We start from the raw sequence: 18,499 nt of genomic DNA, 5'->3' as shown, positions 1-18,499 counted from the left end.
GAAAACCAGAACACACAATCCTGGTTTTTGATCTTTCGGGAGCCGGAACGTTCAACTCCCAAGGTGTTCAGGAGCTGAGGTACGACAGTAGAATCCAGGGAGAGCATGTTTGTCTATGTCTCTCTCTTACCTCAGCCACTTGGTGTTTTTTTAAATTTTCCTTCTCTCTTGCAGCTGCTGGCATTTCTCCAAGGGCTATTCACATTCTACCACCATGGCTATGAGCTTGCAAAGGATTTCAGTGATTTCAAGACGGAGCTAACAATTAGCATACAAAATGTAAGCACAGAGTAGAATCACTTAACAGAGACAATGCAACTTTACCAACATTTCACAAAGGATGTTAATGAGAGGTTAAAATTGTACACAAGCAATCCCCACTCCCCCAGTGGACAGGGGGTAAGCATGGTGACCTAACACATAGCCTCCGTAGCAGCTTGTTTCCTTCTGTTTATGAATGTTGAGAGCCAGCTGTCTATCCATGTCCATGCCTAAGTGCAATAATTTCAGTAAGTATTTAAAACCATTGTTTGCTTCTTCAAGAATGTGACATCATTTTTGAGTGTTACTGCCAGAAGCTGATGTTGGCAACTTTCAGCCTCTACTTCTCATGTAGGATGAATTGCTTCATAATTGGAAAATTGCCTTGTGGTTTTATGTGGAAGGATTTGCATTTGGGAGGTTGTTAGGTGTATATAGTTATGTTATTGCACACCTGTGTTTCTCAAAATACTGATACTAGCTACCTCTTCATCAGTCTTTGAGAAACTCTGGTGTATTTGTGGAATGCTCATACTTTGAACTGGAACTATATGCACACGCTAACAGATGAGTGTATCTCTATTCAGATTGCCATAAACATGGTACTTTTTATTTATATATAAAAATTGCACATGAGAGTTCATAAATGTGCTGTTGGTTCACACCACGCAACCTCTCTGTGATCCTAAGCATGTGTGAGTTTAAGGGTTTATATGAAGCTGTTGGTTCCTTTGTTGCACCCAGAGCAGTAGCAGCTTCTTTTTCTGGATCCTGTGTGTTTTAAGGCTGGTAAAGGCTACCTAACACCACTTTTTTGCAATCTACTTTAAATGCAGACAAGAAATCGCTTTGAAGGCACAAGATCAGAGGTTGAGTCCTTGATGAGGAAGATGAAGGAGAATCCCCATGAGCACAAAAACATCAGCCCTTTCACAATGGAAGGATATCTCTATGTCCAGGAAAAGCGTATGTGTTGCTTCCCCTGGGATCATGTAACTGCTATGCAATGGACTTTTCAGTTGACTGGTGATAGTTCTTATTTTAGTTAGGAAAACAGGATGAGCCTCTCTTGTCTGTATGAACAAGGCTGACCTAAGCTCCTGTTGCCTGCGGTAGAATCCCCTCCCCAATGTCAAGGTGTGTAGTTCCCCTGAATAATAATAATAATAATAATAATAATAATAATAATAATAATAATAATAATACCACCACCACCACCACCAATACCCCACTCTGGGCGGCTGACAACATATCTAAAAACATAATAAAAAAAACTTTAAAAACTTCCGTAAACATGGCTGCCTCATCGTGGTGTAGTAGTTAAGAGCAGTGGACTCGTAATCTGGTGAACTGGGTTTGATTCCCTGCTCCTCCACATGCAGCTGCTGGGTGATCTTGGACTAGTCACACTTCTCTGAAGTCTCTCAGCCCCACATTATTTTTTCTTTTGCAAATCAAACATATAGATAAGTGTTTAATTTAAAAAAAAAAAATCAGTGCTGACGCCATCATCATCAAAAGCAGCATGGCATTAATGTAAATAGTGAGCCTTTGGTCAGGTTTCTAAGAAGGGTTCTTGGCAAATGTTTAGGGTAAAATTAGTCGACTGCATCAGTGCTGTATTATGAAAATCATAGGCTTTAGGCTAGGGCCTTGTTAGCCTGGCTCTGGTTGAAACAGCCTTCATTTCCATAATGAAACAAAATCAGGAGTGGGGCCAATTATTTTAATTTATTTATCAAAAGTTATATAGCACTTGATTGTAATAAAAACTCTAAGTAGTTTACAAGAAATATTAAAATTATCAACATTACAAAGAAGCAATTAAAAAATTAAAAGCTAATTAAAATTATTCATTAGCTAAGCAGAGATTTTAAAAATCAACACCTATGTTTCTGAATAGGATTTCCCTAACAAAAATGTTTTAAGCAGATGCCAAAAAGAGTATGTTGAGGGCACCTGTCTGATGTCAATAGGGAATTCCAAAGTGTAGGTACTGCTACACCCAAGAATGTTGTGTTTTGTTTTTTACAAGTCTGCAATGAGTAGTGTTTGGCGTATGTAACAATGCCAGTTCCACAGATCAAAATCATTGAGTGGCACATATGTAATAAGCCAATCCCACATATAAACTGGTCCCAAGATGCTAAGGGCTTTATATACCAATAGTAACACTTGAACTTGGCCCGGTAACAAATAGACAACCAGTGCAGATCTCTGAGCAAAGGTGTTATATGCTCACATGGTCTCACACATGTTGACAACTGTGCTGCGACATTTTGCACTAACTGCAGTTTCCAGACCAAGCACAAGGGAAGTGCATTGGAGTAATCCATCTTGAAATTACCAATGCTTGAGCTACTGTGGTCAAGCTCTCGGAGGCTAGGAACGGTCATAGCTGTTGTATTAATCAAAACTGCTAAAAGGTACTTATAGCCATTGAGGCTACGTGGACCTCAAGTGGCAAAGCTGGATGGATCTAGAAGCACCCCCAGACTGTGTGCCTTCTCCTTCTAGGGGAGTGCAACATCACCCAGGGCAGGTGATGGACCAATTTCTTAAACATAGCAACCACTCATCCATAGTGCCTCCATCTTGCTAGGATTCAAGCTCAGATGTCTTGGAGAAATGGAGCTGAGTCATAAGAATGTATTGCTTAAGTGTAAGAAATATTTAGAGTTGCCACCAGACATGGAGTGAGTGTTACCTGTAGAAAAGGTCTGCCACCTGAGCAATTGGACTGGCCCTGTGTAAAGTCAACTGGATGGAGCCTCTGAAAAGCATGGCTTATAAGGTACAACTATTTCATCATTGGTTATTTTTATCTCTGTCTCTAACATCAACCCATTTCAATTATTTTAGGTCATTTTGGAACAACATCCTGGGTGAAGCATTATTGCACATATCACAGTGAATCTAAACGAATAACTATGGTGCCTTTTGACCAGAAGTCTGGCGGAAAGGGGGTGAGTGAAAATGCAAGTATCTAGCTATGTGGACAGTTCTACGTGTATTTGCTGCTGTTGCTGCTACTACTACCACTATTACTACATTAATAGAAATAATAATAATAATAATAATAATAATAATAATAATAATAATAATACTTTAAAAATACATTTGGGGATTGTGGAAAATCTGTTCAGTCAAGGTAATATTGTCCTTTTTAATAACTTAGTCCTGAATGTTGAAATGTCTCACTAGTATAAATAAACTGCATAGTTAAGACATACCCTAATTCCCAATTTTTACTCTTTTTATTACACACACACACACACGTTTGGGTCCTACCCTTGACAGCAGGAGAAAACAATCCTGCTCCTTCTTCCATGTGGCAGCCCTTCAGATATTTGAAGATTGCTTTCATATCATATCTCCTCTCAGTCTCCTCTTTTCCAGGCTAAACATATCTAACTCCCTCAACCTTTCTTCATCAGACCCTTGATCATCTTGGTCACAATATTCTTAATTAATAGATTCTATGTGCATTTTCATAAACAAAAAATTCAATAATTATTATTATTATTTTAATTGTAACATTGATGGAACACACTTGGTCTTACTCCCTGTGGTGAGATCAGTGTTCCATGCATCAATATATTTACATTTGTGTCTCACTTTTATTCCATCATGGAACCCAAGGTCAGTGCATATGTTGTCTCCAGGCAGACAACCACCCAGGTACTGATCAGTCCCAGACTTACTTAGCTTCAGCAACCTGGTGGTCTTATCGTGCCTGCAGACCAAATCCTGGGACTAGATCAAGTGCCTTTAATATTTGTATCAGCACCTGTAGTCTCCCCTGCCAGCAGCTGTTGTTAAGGGGTAGATTGCTGTTGTACATGAAGGTTCTCTAAGTAGAAAAGTCTGGCTTGTTGGTTAGGATGTCTGCTAATGGATGAGGGTCAGTAAATTCGGGCCAGTTTTTTTGACTGGGTTAGGAATATGCAGTCATTTTGTTTGAATCAATTAATTACACCCACCCCTCATTTTGAAGCAGAGAGAAAGGGGGTGCAAAATGGCCAGGCCACAGACCATTTCTGCGTGCATGCAGATGCATGTATGTGCATGATGTTAAAATTCAGCATGAGAATTGGGGAGGGGGCAGTTTTTGTGAGCTTAGGAACTGAAACTGGAGTTGGCTAGATTTCTTTCAGGCTTACCCTGAAAGCATATGCATAGTCCTAGAAGAGAATTTGCCCTGAGATAACTTGGGAAACATTTATTCCAGAATAAGGTTGTTTCATATGAAAACCTTGGAAACATTTCAGATCTTCAGTGTAGTAGGCCCTTCTATAGTCGGACAGGCCTGTGGCACTTATTTTCATGTAGCACAAGGAGGTGCCTCTAGGCAGCAGGTGCTGATGGGGTGCATTTGTTAAGGGAATGGGGTGAATCATTACATTCACTTTGGCTTGTCCTGCAGCATTTTATTTACTTGCAGTTGAGTTTGCAGTCCTGGGGCTAGATGGATTCATGGAAGTGAGATCTATCAACAGATAATGGCACTGATAGCTAAATAGGATCTCCAGGGTCACAGAGAGTGCATCACTGAAGACCAGCTGCTGGAGAGCAATAGTTGGCTAAGGCTATTACCTTCCTTTCAAGCCTCGCTTGTGGGCTTTCTGCACCATTGATGATAAGCAGGATGCTGGACTAGAAGGACCTTTGATCACACCCAGTGGGGCTACCTATCTTAATATTTTTTAAATCAGTTCTGTGGTTGATGTATTTTTACAAGGTTTTCTGTTTGTGATTCTGTGATAGATTACAAGTTGTATTGCAACACTGACCTTTCTGTACTGCCTAGTTTTCATCAGTAATCCACATTGGGCCATATGCTACTTACAAAATTAAGACAAGTGACATTCAGAACAAGGCTATTACCAGTATATTATTTTAAAATATATCTGTAAATTGGTCTAATCTTTGGTCTTCATCTTATGCCAGGGAGATGATGAAGCCATTATTCTCAAATCCTGCACACGTCGAAAAACTGATTCCATAGAGAAAAGATTTTGCTTTGATGTAGAAGCAGTGGATCGGTGAGTTGCATATGTATTTTGCCTTTCTCTCAGTAGGCCCAGCGTGTGCCAGTTCCTGTTTATTAAATTGTATGTTACCAACTTAAACACTGATAGTCAAGACAATGAAAAATTGAGATAGAGGCTATCCTAAATTTCTCTAATTCTCTAGATTCATGGAATATTCTTATAAGAATTGTCTGCATTGTTAATTTTTTTTTACCAATATCAAGCTGGATAGAAGCTTTGGATAGAAGACTGACTCCCCATCACAATTAGTGATGTGTCTTTGAGAAACTTATGTCTTCCTTAGTAGCTGTCTGCGTTTTGGGCCCTGAGAGCAGACCTTATGCTTGTTTGCTTCCTTTTGGGTCTCATTCACTATGGGTGGAAGTGAACAACTGAACTGGAAGTTCTAAATTATTTCAGCATGAGATCTCTGTGCAAATGTGGACCTATCAGTAGTGACCTATGTGGTGGAGTGGAGCCTCCCATCACCAACATTACTACAGCTTACATGTGTGGGAAAGTGTGGTCAGGGCTATGCAGATGCATTGGCAGAGCCAATCTGTCACTCTCACTGGTGCAGCCCCAACCTACTTGTGGAGGTGGCTGTCTGGACATCTTTGAACAGTGGAAACTTCTGAACACTGGAAGGCTTCTGAAATGTGTGGGGCCTCCCTTAGACTTCCAGCTTCAGACAGTCACCCTCTGCAAGTTGAAGGGTGATGGTAATGATGATAGAAGAAGGCAGAGCTAGTACTCTTGTTCTCATCTGTTATCTCTAAAAGTGCATACCTGAAATAGGTTACATATTTTTTAAGGTAATATGAAATAAAAGTTCTTTTTCTGAAACATTATTTAGAAAGGTGCTGGAATATTGATAAGGAAATGGTAGATGCTTAATATTCACCTTGTTCAAGCTAAGTTCTTTAACAACAGAAGTCATATGTGTAGTCACACGGAAGAGAGTCAAAAAAAGGTCCTTGATAATGATTTTTTTTTTACTGTAGCAGCCCAGTTGGAAACAGAATATAGGGATTTTATTTTGGCATTCTGCCCCTGTCGTCTCTCACGCCTACTGACGTGCAACTGAATATCTGTTACAATTACAAAATAAACTAGGGGAACAGATAAAATGGATTGGCATTGGGCTGTAGCAGGAATGAGTGAATTGGGAATGGATGGAGTCAGACCAGGAAACACAGGCAATCTGTTTCAGTTTTCCTGTTTTGCATTTCGTGCCACTAAGCAATGGTGCTCCAGAGGCATTAGACAGATGGCATTAGTGATTCCTTTCTGCTTCCAAGCATTAATACCATAAAATCCTCTCATTCATGTGGCTTCAAAATATTGCCACTAACGAGCAACATGGTAAAACAGTGTTGTGCTCATAAATGGCCTTTGCTTTGAGTCAGGCAGCTTGTATTAAATCTCTGATCTGTTCCTCTTAAAGGTAAGAGAGCTATGATGTTTGGAATTGTGCTTTCTCTTATCCTAAAATAACCATGAACATCACAAATTAAATTCTTAATACGTTTAAGTTTTGTTTTTGCCATACCTAGTATTTAGTGCAAAACAATAATAGTAATGCCTGGAAGGCAGGCTTTGGTTTTCCATTCCCTTTGATGTTGACACTATGGAGCAAGCATGTAAACATCCGTATTATATTCATTGTGAAATGAGTGCAAGATAAGGACTGTGAATTGTTGTTGTTGTTCAGACTTTATTAAACAAAAATTGACCCCAAGAACTGCAACATTTCCCCAGAAATTCCCCAGCCACTTAATTATTTTAGTTGATGTATTGCTGTAATTGATGACTTTGGCTTACAAGTAAATAAACATTTACCACAGTGTTAAGACAGCGAGTCCAGTTTAATTTCTTTTAAAAAAATTGTTACAATAATACACTGAAACCTAAATAACATCAAGTGCATATAACTATTTCCAATCAATTGAAGACTGACTCCCCATAGCTTAAAAAAAGTTGATATACCGATTGAAGCTTTATTTGTGTGAATTTGTTTTGCTAGAGTCGTTTGATAGGACAGACATGATGAAGTGGGATGATGTCTTCAATTCAGAGAATCTTATCACAGCCAGCCATATGGCCAAACCGCTTTCCACTTCTGTGCCCACGTTATTATTCATCAATAAAGAGGGGGCCATACCTTTTTTGTTGGGGAATGGTATGAGGGGAGAGGAATCAGCGTATGCAAGGGAAGATAAAATACACTGTCAACAATGTTGACTTCATACAGAATGCTGGACTGCAGCATATGCACAAGTTTTACTATGCAGCCTTAAGCTGGGGCTGCAGAAGAATGCAAACAGCTTGCTGATGATGTCATTCCCATAAATAAGTGGGTTAATGCTTTTCCCTGATTTGTGTCTCTGTAACTTGTTGAACACGACATTTTATCGCCTGAAAGCTTTTCTGCAAACACAGCATCTTCTCTAGATGGTTGCTTCAGTAATTCTTAAAGCATTGCTGAGGAAACATTAGCAAGGCTGTTTCTGACCCAGCTGGGGCACACAGCCTGAAATTGTTCATACGCACCGTAAGAACTGAACCATTTAAAGATTTGCTGCATAGCCTGTAGGTGGCAGTCGTGCGTGATTTATTAGAGGATACAACATTTGATGAAGCTAGAAAATAAACATTGCCCAAAGGTGTTGTGTATAAGGAGACTTCCATTGCAGTTGTGGAGTTCAGTTGTTCATATCACTTAGGACAAGGTTTTTGTGATACTGTTTTAAATTTCTGCTTATTTAAATCAGTGTGAAAATTTGTAATTTTTATCATCAAGCAATGTCATGTCTGGGGGTGGTGATTAGCCTTTGGCTCCCAAGTCTTTGCTGGACTACAACTCTTATCACCCCTTGACCATTGGCCATGTTGAGTTGAGTCTAATGATATCTAATGATATCTGGAGGGTCATATGCTACCCACCCCTCATTTAGTCTATGTAGTAATTCTGCTTTCAGTCATAACCTCCTTATTTAGTAGCAATCCACTGCTGCATTAAGCTGCCATAACTTGAAGTGTCACTACTAAGAGGCTTGGAATATATCAGGACTATGGGGAGAATTCAGTGTTGTTCTCTGCTAATTGTTCCATCAGCCCAAGCATTTTAGCTTGCTCGACGGAACAATCTCCGCTCTTTTCCCCCTGCACGCTGAACTGGGGTTTTCCCAACAGCCTTCTGAAGCCAATTTCAGGAGGCATGTGAGTGGAGTGGAGGGGGGAACCCTGTTGTGCTAGCAGATATCTTTACTTGGGCTTCTGCTAGTGGCACTAGTTAGTTGCATATGGCCCAGCAGGTGTAAGTCACATAAATTTGTTAATACTCTCAAGAAGTACATTTTTAGCATGTGTATATTTAAAAGAAAAGTTAGACACAGAGGCTCAGCTTCCTAATAAAACTTAAATCACATTTGGTAAGCCGTTGGCTAATTAAACAATCTATGGCCTTTTAAATTGTTGGGGGTGTTATTGTTTTTGCTTACTATTTGCATTTTGTGTTTTTGTGTTTTTACATTGTAAACTGCCCTGTGATCCTTGACAGTATACAAATTTAATTAAAAAACAAAATAATAAATAAATAGAAATTTGAATCATTATTTCTAGTCTGCTATTTGCTGTCTTTATCATGATCCATAGTTGTCACTACTTTGACACATAGGGCAGGTGCAAACATAATGATTAACCAAGATGAGCAACAGCCCATAGGATCACTCTCCCTCCCTTCTCATGTGTGAACTTGCCCCTCCTTCCCACCTGTCCTTAAGTGTTGATACTTTATTATGCATATTCTCATATTAACTGTTTTTAATCCTAACACAAGTGCAGTCATGTGTGATCATGATCTGCTAAAAGAGCTCTACATCCCCATCACATTTGTAACTTATAACTATAGTGTGGACTGCCCACTTTTTAAACCTCCTGTTGTAGTAACATGTGCAATGTGACTGCATTTAGTGGCTGGGCCAACTTTGACATACTGATATAACTAGTGGTATAGGTTCTATCCCACAGAGCTGCAGTATTAGGCGCGGGAAAGACTTTTGGAGACAGGGGGAGTTAACTGACCTGGTCAAAATGTGTAATTTGGGTGATGGTGGTTTGGAACAGTTTCTTAACTAAATCCCTGAACTAGCCATGCAGATCGATGCTGTTTACGAAGCAGACTCACAGTTTAGCTTCCTGTCCTACCAGCAGCACTTCAGCTTTGTTATATATTCATTTTTCCTCTCTTGGATGAGTTCTGTGCTGGTCAAGTGCAATACAACCTGTACTTGTTCTTTTGCTGTGTCACATTACTAGTGACCTTTGTAGATGAATGAAATCTTGAAATTATCATGTTATGCCTAATGCCATGTAAACTCAAGCTGCATTCTGCCTCTCTCCTCCATCCACCCACTTGTGTACTGTTTTCTAGAGATGTACAAGTGGTGATTCCCAAATGAATGGTTGTTCCCTGTGAGTAAGCTGGCAAGAGTTTTGAATGTGAGCTGCCAGCACAGAAATGGATCGTAAATATAATCCAAAATGTAGGGCTCCTAGATGGTAGGGAAGGGATGTACTGTGTCCTGTGTTTGAAAAAATATATCTCTGTAATATCTTGATAGCTACTTAAAAAGCCATGGGTTTAAAGTCTACTTTTCACCATAGGATAGAGACCAGGTTTTGATCTTTAGGAACTTTCTCCGTTCATTTCTACTATTGGAGTTGAACACGCTTTTTCCAGCATTCAGACCTTGCGACCAGTGTTAAAAGACTGGCTCACATTTGTTCTTCTGTCATCTTTTCACCCTTTTAATGTAGGTAGGTAGGAAATGGAATGGACACTAATTCACAGTCAATTTTCATACAAAAGTTGACGTGAAACAAAAGTTTAGGTCTTAATGATTCTTCTTTTGAAGAACTTCTAGTCCCGAACACGTGAACCACAAATAGCAGTACAAAAATGGAGAGGCAGAGCTTTCAAGGATATAAACCAATGACATTTATTTTAAAGACATGACAAGATAACTTGGGAAAGTTAAACTTCTTGTGAATGATTCTTTCTTATATCCAGGCACTGTACATACATTCAAAGGGGACTTAAACTGGGGAGTGGGAGGATGTGTTTGCTGATCATTCTGCATTGAAAAGGAAGGTCCAAAGGGGGCTGTGTTTTCAGGGTTTCAGTGGTGCATACAAACCCTTTTCAGATTATCTGAAGAGGGCAGGCCCAGAAACTGTGGATACATGGGGGACAAGGCCAGGGTCAATGTGAGTGCATTTGATGCACTCATGCATGAGTTAGGGATTCAGTGATACTTTAAAATTTTTCTGCTGAATATTTAAACACAGCTACATTTTTTAAAAGGTTGCCTTGTTTACTACTACTACTACTACTACTACTACTACTACTAATAATAATAATAATAATATTTCCCACCATTTTCACTCAACTTTATCACCTAGTTGGAAGAAGTACAGGCATAATAGAAATGCTCTTCAAACAGATGGTTGATTACTCTCTTTAGAGGCTTTGTGAGGTTTTCTGAGAACATAATCACAGACTTTGATAAAATCACAATGGTTGACAGGCTATACAGATGTTCTGTCTTTTTACTTTGTATTGATTTATCTTACAAATACTGAAGTGCATGAAATTCGTACTAGTTATTTTGCTTGGCAAAGCCTGTGTTTACAATATTCTCATGGCATTTTTAATTTTTTTAATGCCTTTTATTTTTTAATGCCATACCTGTGTGGGTATGGAACAATTGAAAAGAATATATGGATTGAAAGATAGACAGGATCACATAAAAAAATGTCAAGTTCTTGTGATTGTGATATTCAGCAAAGGTTTGCTTTACTTTAAGAATGTAAGAAAAGCCCTATTAGATCAAACCAATGTCCTGCATAGTCCAGCATCCTGACTTTAACAACAACAGCAACAAATATTATTATTTATTCATTTTCTATACCACCCTTCACCTGAGGATTACAGGGCACTTTACAATTTAAACAAATTAAAATACATACCATAGTAACAAACAATAATCCCCCCACACACAGTTTAAAAGACCATGGTTTGTTTAATTAGCCAAAGGCCTGGGAGAAGAGGAATGTGTTTGCCTGGTTCCTAAAGATATGTAGTGAAAAGTGGATCAACCAGATGTCTTCTTGGAGCCCACAAGCAGCACATGAGGACAGCAATCTTCTGTCACTGTTGTCCCCTTGTAACTGGTATTCAGAGACCTGCTGCCTCCGACCCTGGAGGCAGTATTTAACCATCATGACTACTAGCCATTGATTTATCCTGCATGAATTTGCATAATACAATTTGTAAGCTGTCTAAATTTCTATTGGCAAAGAGCATATAGCGTGAATTTACCAATTTAAGGTTACATTGGTATTTCTAGAGAGGTATTTTTACACTAGAAAAAAAACCCCATGGAATTGTTTAATTTTCAGTACAACATTTCAAATTGGCTGAAAAGTAATTTTCCTTTAGGTATATTTTTCTAGAATACTAAGCCTATAAGCATCAACTGATTCTCTGCACAAAGAGATTAGCAAAAATATGCCTAGATTATTATCTAAATGTACTACAAGACAGAACAGATTGTGTCCTTTCCTGGGTAAATTGTGTGAGCTGCTTTGTGTATATAATTATTATTCCCTTGCCATCTTATTTCCCTTTTCTAATATCACAGGATTAGAATATGGAATTCTTAAACTCTTTCTCTATTGCCTAGGGCAGAGGCCAAATGCCATTTTTTATGATATATGTAAATTTTCTACTAATAACTAGAGGCTTCACACACAGCAACAGTCTTTGGAGCTGGCTTCGTTGCAACTTTCACTTCTTTTAGGTGATTCTTCAGACATTTTTGCTTAAAGTATTACTGATGAAATAGACTTTTGCATTCTTTGGCATTATCAGGTATTTGTTAGCATCTAGACATATTTATTTGTGTCCCTTTGAATGCATACCTAGAAATAACACAGTTTATCTACATGCTCTGTGCCACTTGGTTCTCCTGAAGCGTACAAGAAAACATTTTGCATGAAGCAGCCCTAAGTACTTGCTAGTCAGACTGTGACAGTACCCTAAAATCCCTGGATATCAAGGAGTGAGAGTTGTTGGTTGGTTGTCTGTCTGTGAAGTTTAGTTAGCACATTTGGGTGCAATGGCTTGCCAACCCACCTTCAGTTTTATTTGAATGCACAACCATGCAGATTTGTGATTGCCTGGCGTGCTCTGGTCCATGGGGTCACAAAGAGTCAGACACGACTAAACGACTAAACAACAACAACAACAAACATTTGCTATTGAGGGAAAGGTCTGCTATTAGTGATATCCGAGGCTTGGTCCCCTATTTTTTCACTGAAGTGGGTGTCTCCTCCAGCTGTTCCTAAGCTTGCATTTGGACATGGAAAGATGCATTATAACAGCTTTTGCTGAATGTCACCCAGTCGGCATATAACACTAACTATGAATTAGTGTGAACAAGCAAATGTGCAGGTTCCTAGATCATGTGAAGTGGGCCTTATCCTGTTCCTACCAACCCCCCACCCCACCCCTAGTCACTTTGGAGTTTAATCTTCTTAGACCTGTTATTCACAGTATCATTGCATCAATCTCTGCAGGCCTGGAGTGATCACAATGCAGGCGCTTTCTGAAGAAGATCGAAGGCTCTGGATGGAGGCCATGGATGGCCGGGAACCGGTAAGAAAGAGTGCTTGAATAAGAAAGGATTTTGGTTTTTCTTGTAAATAACCCCTTTTGAGACTTTGATTAAATACTTGATGTAATACTTCATCTCCTGTGCTACTAGGATAGTGAGAAAGCTCTTGCTGTCAGTGTTCCTGAGAAATTGCAGAATGTAGCCCAGAATAGTTCAAACATTTTCTTAATGCTGCTGTAGAGAAGGAGGAGGGGAGGAACAAAAATCACAATACAGTATGCCATTTTTGAAACTTTCTGAAATCTGCCAAGTCAGCAGCTGCTGAAGACTGATAGGTCCACATTAAATTTCAGAACCTAATGTCTCCTAATGGATATGTATTACAGCCCATACAGTCTGCCATACACATGTACAGCACTCATGCATATGCTTACAGGTGAAAACATGGTTTACTGTGAATATCCCTATTCCCCATGTAGTAATTAGACTTGTAGGGAGAAACCCTTCTGTTGGAGCCTGCATGGGTGAGGAAGAGGGGCTGCAGACTGCATAGGGAAACCTCATGGCTCACATCCAACCCATGAGCCATAGCTTTCCCACCTCCAATGAAAGGGCTCAGGTCAATTGTGGCCTCACCCATTTACCGGATTTTTGTATCTTCAATGTATTTCCCCCCTCTATAAATGTGTTCATTTGTTTTAATGCAGAAAGGCTGTTTATTAAGAAAAAAAATGGAAGCACATTGTTGTGCCATTGCGTCATATCTCTCTGTCTCCTTTCAAAATCCACAAAACCTTTTAATGGCCAGGGGAGGAATTGTTGCATTTAAGCTTTCAATTTGACCTCTGAGCTTTGAATATTTGGGGAAAACGTGCTTGAATCCTCCCCCCCCCGATCATCTTTACAAAAATAAAAATGAGATTGTTGGAATGGCATACTCTGTGCTTGATACCAGATTCTTCACTTGTATGATAGACTTGCAGAACACATACAATTTAAGTTGCCCCACTATTATAGTACAGGAAGCTGTGAAGATATGAATGACTTCAGGGGGACATTGTACAGCATATGTAGTTCTTCGAGAGCCACCCACACAAGCAGCTGGCACCTTGCTTACAGTAACATTCAGCAGAATTGCAGGCAGATAGCATTAGTGTCGAACAAAGGAGTTCTCACTTTAAAAATTAAAATGCTAGATGGATATACAAAGCAGAAGCAAACCTCTCTGCAGGATGTCGGCCGCTGTGCTGACTTCACAAAAAGCACAATTGGATGAATGTCATAATTTTTTAAAGCTGTAAATAGTGTGGAAAGAGTGAAGAGGGAAATTTCTGAGCATGGGTTCTCTCATATGCAAAGTAAACTAAGCAGGAAAAGGAAATGCATTGAAATCAGCCAGTTGTTCTGAAGCAATCCAAGTAATATCTCTTCAGTATTAGAAATCAGTGAATAGAAAACTTCGGTTTGTGGAGAAGGGTCTTTAGCTTAGTAGAGGCTCCTTCTGAGGTCCAGTGGGAGCCGATTTTGGCTGATCCCTCCCTCCCTCATTTCAGCATCCTGAGCTACCTCCCACCCTGCTCAATAGGTGTAATGGTTATATGGGGTTGCTTGTGCGTAAGTTGCCGCCACTCCTGGCTAGGTAGCCTGGTTAAACCTTTCCTGGCTGTTCAGTCGCTAGCAGAATCCGTCAGTGGGCGTTTCTTGAACTTCTTCCAGCAAAGAAGTTCTTTGACGCCAAGTCTACGCCTACTTTCCCTGCGCGGAAGTCTTCTGCGCAGGGTGGGTGTGGGTAGCGGAGGACCTGTGCTCTCCCCGCTGGTCTCCAGCGAAGAGTCCTGGAGCCCCCTCTCCGATTCCCCCTTTATCAGTGTTACGCTGATTTCCTTCCCCAGCTGATGAGTCCCCTCTCTCCCTGCTTGGCCCTTCTCCGGCATCGCTTGGGAGCCCTGCCTCCACTTCTGGCTCCGATGTCAGTTCCCTGACAATAGGGGTCCCCTAAGCTTCCAGATCTCTAAATTAAAATTCTTGTTGTTGTTAGGCTAATAATAAAAAATATGGCTGAGTAAAATTCAGGTTACACTGGTTTTTTGCCTGATAATTCTATTCATATGCTGCTTTTCCACAATGAGTCGCACTCAGAGTCGCTTACAACAAATGTCCACTTATTGTCAAAATACAAAACACTGGGGGCTATAAACCAGTGTACGAAATGTATTAAGAATTTTTTTTTTTGGACAAAATCAACAATTCAACGAACACAAGCTAAATTCAAACTACAAGGAAATAATCTGAACTTTATTTTGATCCGTACTTAGATGTTTTATTTTAAAACATAAATACAATTCAGAGGGGGAAGGGGTATTCTCTTTGAGCTCTGGGATTCACAGCTGACTCTCTCATCTGTCCTCCAGAGGAGGGTAGAAGTATCAAGGCGGCTGGTGCTGGTCTCACTGGCAACTTAATAGAAGCTTTTATATAAACAACAGCAACGTATTCCAGAATATTCTGTGTAAAAGAATAAGTAGTACTGGATGTTTGGTCAAAATGTAGCAAAGCAATTTCCCTGCTCTGAGATTCTCATTGCCTGTCTCCAAATGTGCTCAGAGCATTGTGTCCCTTAGCTGCTGACCATCGTATTTACACGTCTCTGCATGCTGATGGTGGGCTGCTGAGTCCTGATTCACCAGGCCCTGTAAAGTTCAAATTAGTCACCTAAACCAAAAGCCTTTATTGATTCCGAAAGCAATGCTAATTGCAACATAAACAATGGATAACCTTATGAAATAAAGGAAATGAAGAAAAGTTACAAAACAGCTATGCTTTCTGTGGCAATGTGTAACTGTCTGCTGAAAAGTATGAAAATCCCTAGCGCACAACCATGAGCTGTTTTATCTTTTTAATTTAATTTATAATTTTTTGCACCTTGTTTCTCCCAGCAAATACACCAAACCATTCAGACATACTGTTAACGTGGATATATCTACACTAGAGCCAGCAGAAGCCAGGAGAGGAACCAAACATACAGATTAATATTCTAATAGCACAGGATACCAAGAGCCTCAATTTCCCAGAATACCCTCATGTGAAACCTGAGGTCAGCAGTTATCGGTAGATCAGCAGATAATGCTAATTGCATACAGTTTGATATAGCTGCAAAAGAAACTACCTGTTTAATGCTTACTCTCAGGAAGTGCTTGTTTGTGCAAACTACCACAGGACCACATAAGTTTTTCATTCCCTAAGGAGTGCCATTGTCCACCACCAATATCATGCATGATTATTGTGAACGAGATCAATGGTACTGGGCATCCTTGATTCTTTTTGATGGCAACAAACTACTCTTTATCATATTACTATTTTAGTCCATTCATAGCTTAGCAGTGGACCATTTGCCTTCACATGCAGAAGGTCCCAGATTCAATCCTTGTTATCTCCAGGTAGAGCGGGAAGATAGCTTGTATGGAATCCTGGAGAGCTTTTGCCAGTTCAAGCTGACAGTACTGAGCTGAATGGCCTGACTCTATATACAGCAGCTTTCTGTGTTCCTTTGTATTTTCTTTGATGGGTTATGCTTCTGCACTGGTTTTAGAAGATATAAGGCATGGGAAAGGGAATTACAGTGGTGCCTCGCAAGACGAAATTAATTCGTTCCGCGAGTCTTTTCGTCTTGCGATGTTTTTCGTCTTGCGAAGCACGGTCCGTTGCAACTGCGCCTCTTCAAGCGGCTTTAGGAAAAAAGCGAACAAACTCGCAAGAAGTTTTTGTCTTGCGAAGCAAGCCCATAGGGGAAATCATCTTGCAAAGCGACGCAAAAAACGAAAAACCCTTTCGTCTTGCGCGTTTTTCGTTTTGCGAGGCATTCGTCTTGCGGGGCACCACTGTATTTGAAAATAGCATACTTACTATAGATGAGGTGACTCTATGTAGCATAGTCAGCTACACGACTGGTGTGTGTTCAATTAACATGGATTTTTTTAAAATTCTTAAGTGAAGGGATGGTGTAGTAATTTAATTAATTAAAGTACTTTCATCCTGCCTTTGGCTCAAAAGGCCCCCATGGCTCCATAGCCAGCATCAGAAGCAAACAGCAGAGACAAAATCCCAACCTCTCCACACGAGAGGACATGGAGTAGTGTGCAAAATCTCAGCAGGGATCAGAGAAACTCAAAGGTTCTTTGAAAAGGAGCTGTCTTTGCCAGCCACCTGAACGTTGATAGAGAAATAGCAAGCTGAGCCTCATTTGGCAGGGAGATCCAAAACTCAGTGCTGATGTTGAATGCCCTGTTCCAAGTAGTCCCTCACTGAATTATTCCTGGCTGAGGGGCTCTGAAAAAGACTTTGAATCATATAGGCAAAGGCAATCCTGACCAACTGTGGAGTTTGTTTCTCTTAGCAAGGTTGAATCAAGAGATTCAGCTAGCCTTCTGCTCTTAACTGCTTTGATTAAACCAGGAATATCAAAGCAGTAACACCAAATCTTGTTACAGAAATCTGAGGGTGTCAAAGAGAGCTCAGTTCCAACATGTACCCAAGTTTTTTATGTGATGCATTTATATTTAAGTGTGCTTTTTATCTAAGGTTTTACATATAATCCCTTTCTGGATGAGGATAGGATATTTCACTCAGAGCTGCTTTATATATTATGTCAGAAAAACAGGTGCTAAAGGCATGTATCATATGAAGCTACAACCTTAAGAGTTCCCTACAACATTTGCCTGTGGTGCATATGTGTTTGGAAATACAAATATGATGTTATTTACCACATCCAGTCCTCGTACATGCAGAAAAAGTATGAAGCGCCCCATGTTGACTGGTCCAGTGGAATAAAATCTTCCTACTTATTCAGCTGCAAGCACTCTGGCCTGTTGATCTTTTGAGGGCTGGGAAAGAAGCTCGATCCAAACAGCTGTAGAATGTAGATTGATGAAATGAGGCTTGTGGGTTAAGCACAAAATGGAGGCAGGAGAGTAGTGTTCACAGTGACTGCTGTGTAGGCTTTTGTCCACTAGATGGTGAAGTGAGACTTTCTGGTTGCTTACGTTGATGTGATGTCTTGTCCTGAACCACGTGAGAGCTCTGGTGTTGGGCAGAATTCAGTAGCTTTAATATATGTATTTTATAAGGTCTCTTTCTCCCACAGTTTTAGTATCTTATAGCTTTAAAAGGAGGTTGAAGCAAAACACTGGGGTCAAATTGGGTCCACCTGATTTGTGTTTAAACCCTTGATGTGACTGAGGAAAACGAGTGTGTAGAAAAGTGCCACGTATTGATGAATCCCATTCCTTCCAGCCTCCTTCGTCACAATGTCAGCGCCAAATGGGTATTGCTAATGCCTCCTGCAGGAAATGGAGGAGATCTCTTGCCTTCTCCAGCCCCAGGAATCTCCACTGAGTATTCTGTATAAATGCTCCACTGGTCCCCTCCCCCCCCCCGCCAGTTTTGCCTCTTGAGTAATGATCAAACAGTGACAGATGAGAACAGACTACTTGTGTGCACAGCTGCCAGCCCATCCCTGTGTAGCGT

General features: G+C 40.1%; 1 protein-coding gene across 10 annotated transcripts in view; it reads left to right on the top strand.

The window, feature by feature from the left end:
• Nucleotides 1–18,499, top strand: part of ARHGAP26 (Rho GTPase activating protein 26) — a 207,111-nt gene that overhangs the window by 74,182 nt on the left and 114,430 nt on the right. For 6 of the 10 annotated variants that reach the window (XM_081900796.1, XM_081900801.1, XM_081900799.1 and 3 more), the window contains 5 exons: nucleotides 175–279; nucleotides 1,098–1,227; nucleotides 3,124–3,239; nucleotides 5,212–5,306; nucleotides 12,939–13,017. In XM_081900796.1, the coding sequence (XP_081756922.1) occupies nucleotides 175–279; nucleotides 1,098–1,227; nucleotides 3,124–3,239; nucleotides 5,212–5,306; nucleotides 12,939–13,017 (525 nt within the window). The remainder of the gene's footprint in view (nucleotides 1–174; nucleotides 280–1,097; nucleotides 1,228–3,123; nucleotides 3,240–5,211; nucleotides 5,307–12,938; nucleotides 13,018–18,499) is intronic. The other 4 variants (XM_081900802.1, XM_081900798.1, XM_081900800.1 and 1 more) reach the window with 1 other exon arrangement.

The sequence above is a fragment of the Podarcis melisellensis genome, assembly GCF_964234715.1.
Source record: "Podarcis melisellensis genome assembly, chromosome: 2".
NCBI classification, from domain to species: Eukaryota; Metazoa; Chordata; class Lepidosauria; order Squamata; family Lacertidae; genus Podarcis; species Podarcis melisellensis.
Note: the sequence above shows the minus strand (reverse complement) of the source record. Positions and strands in the feature narration are given on the sequence as shown.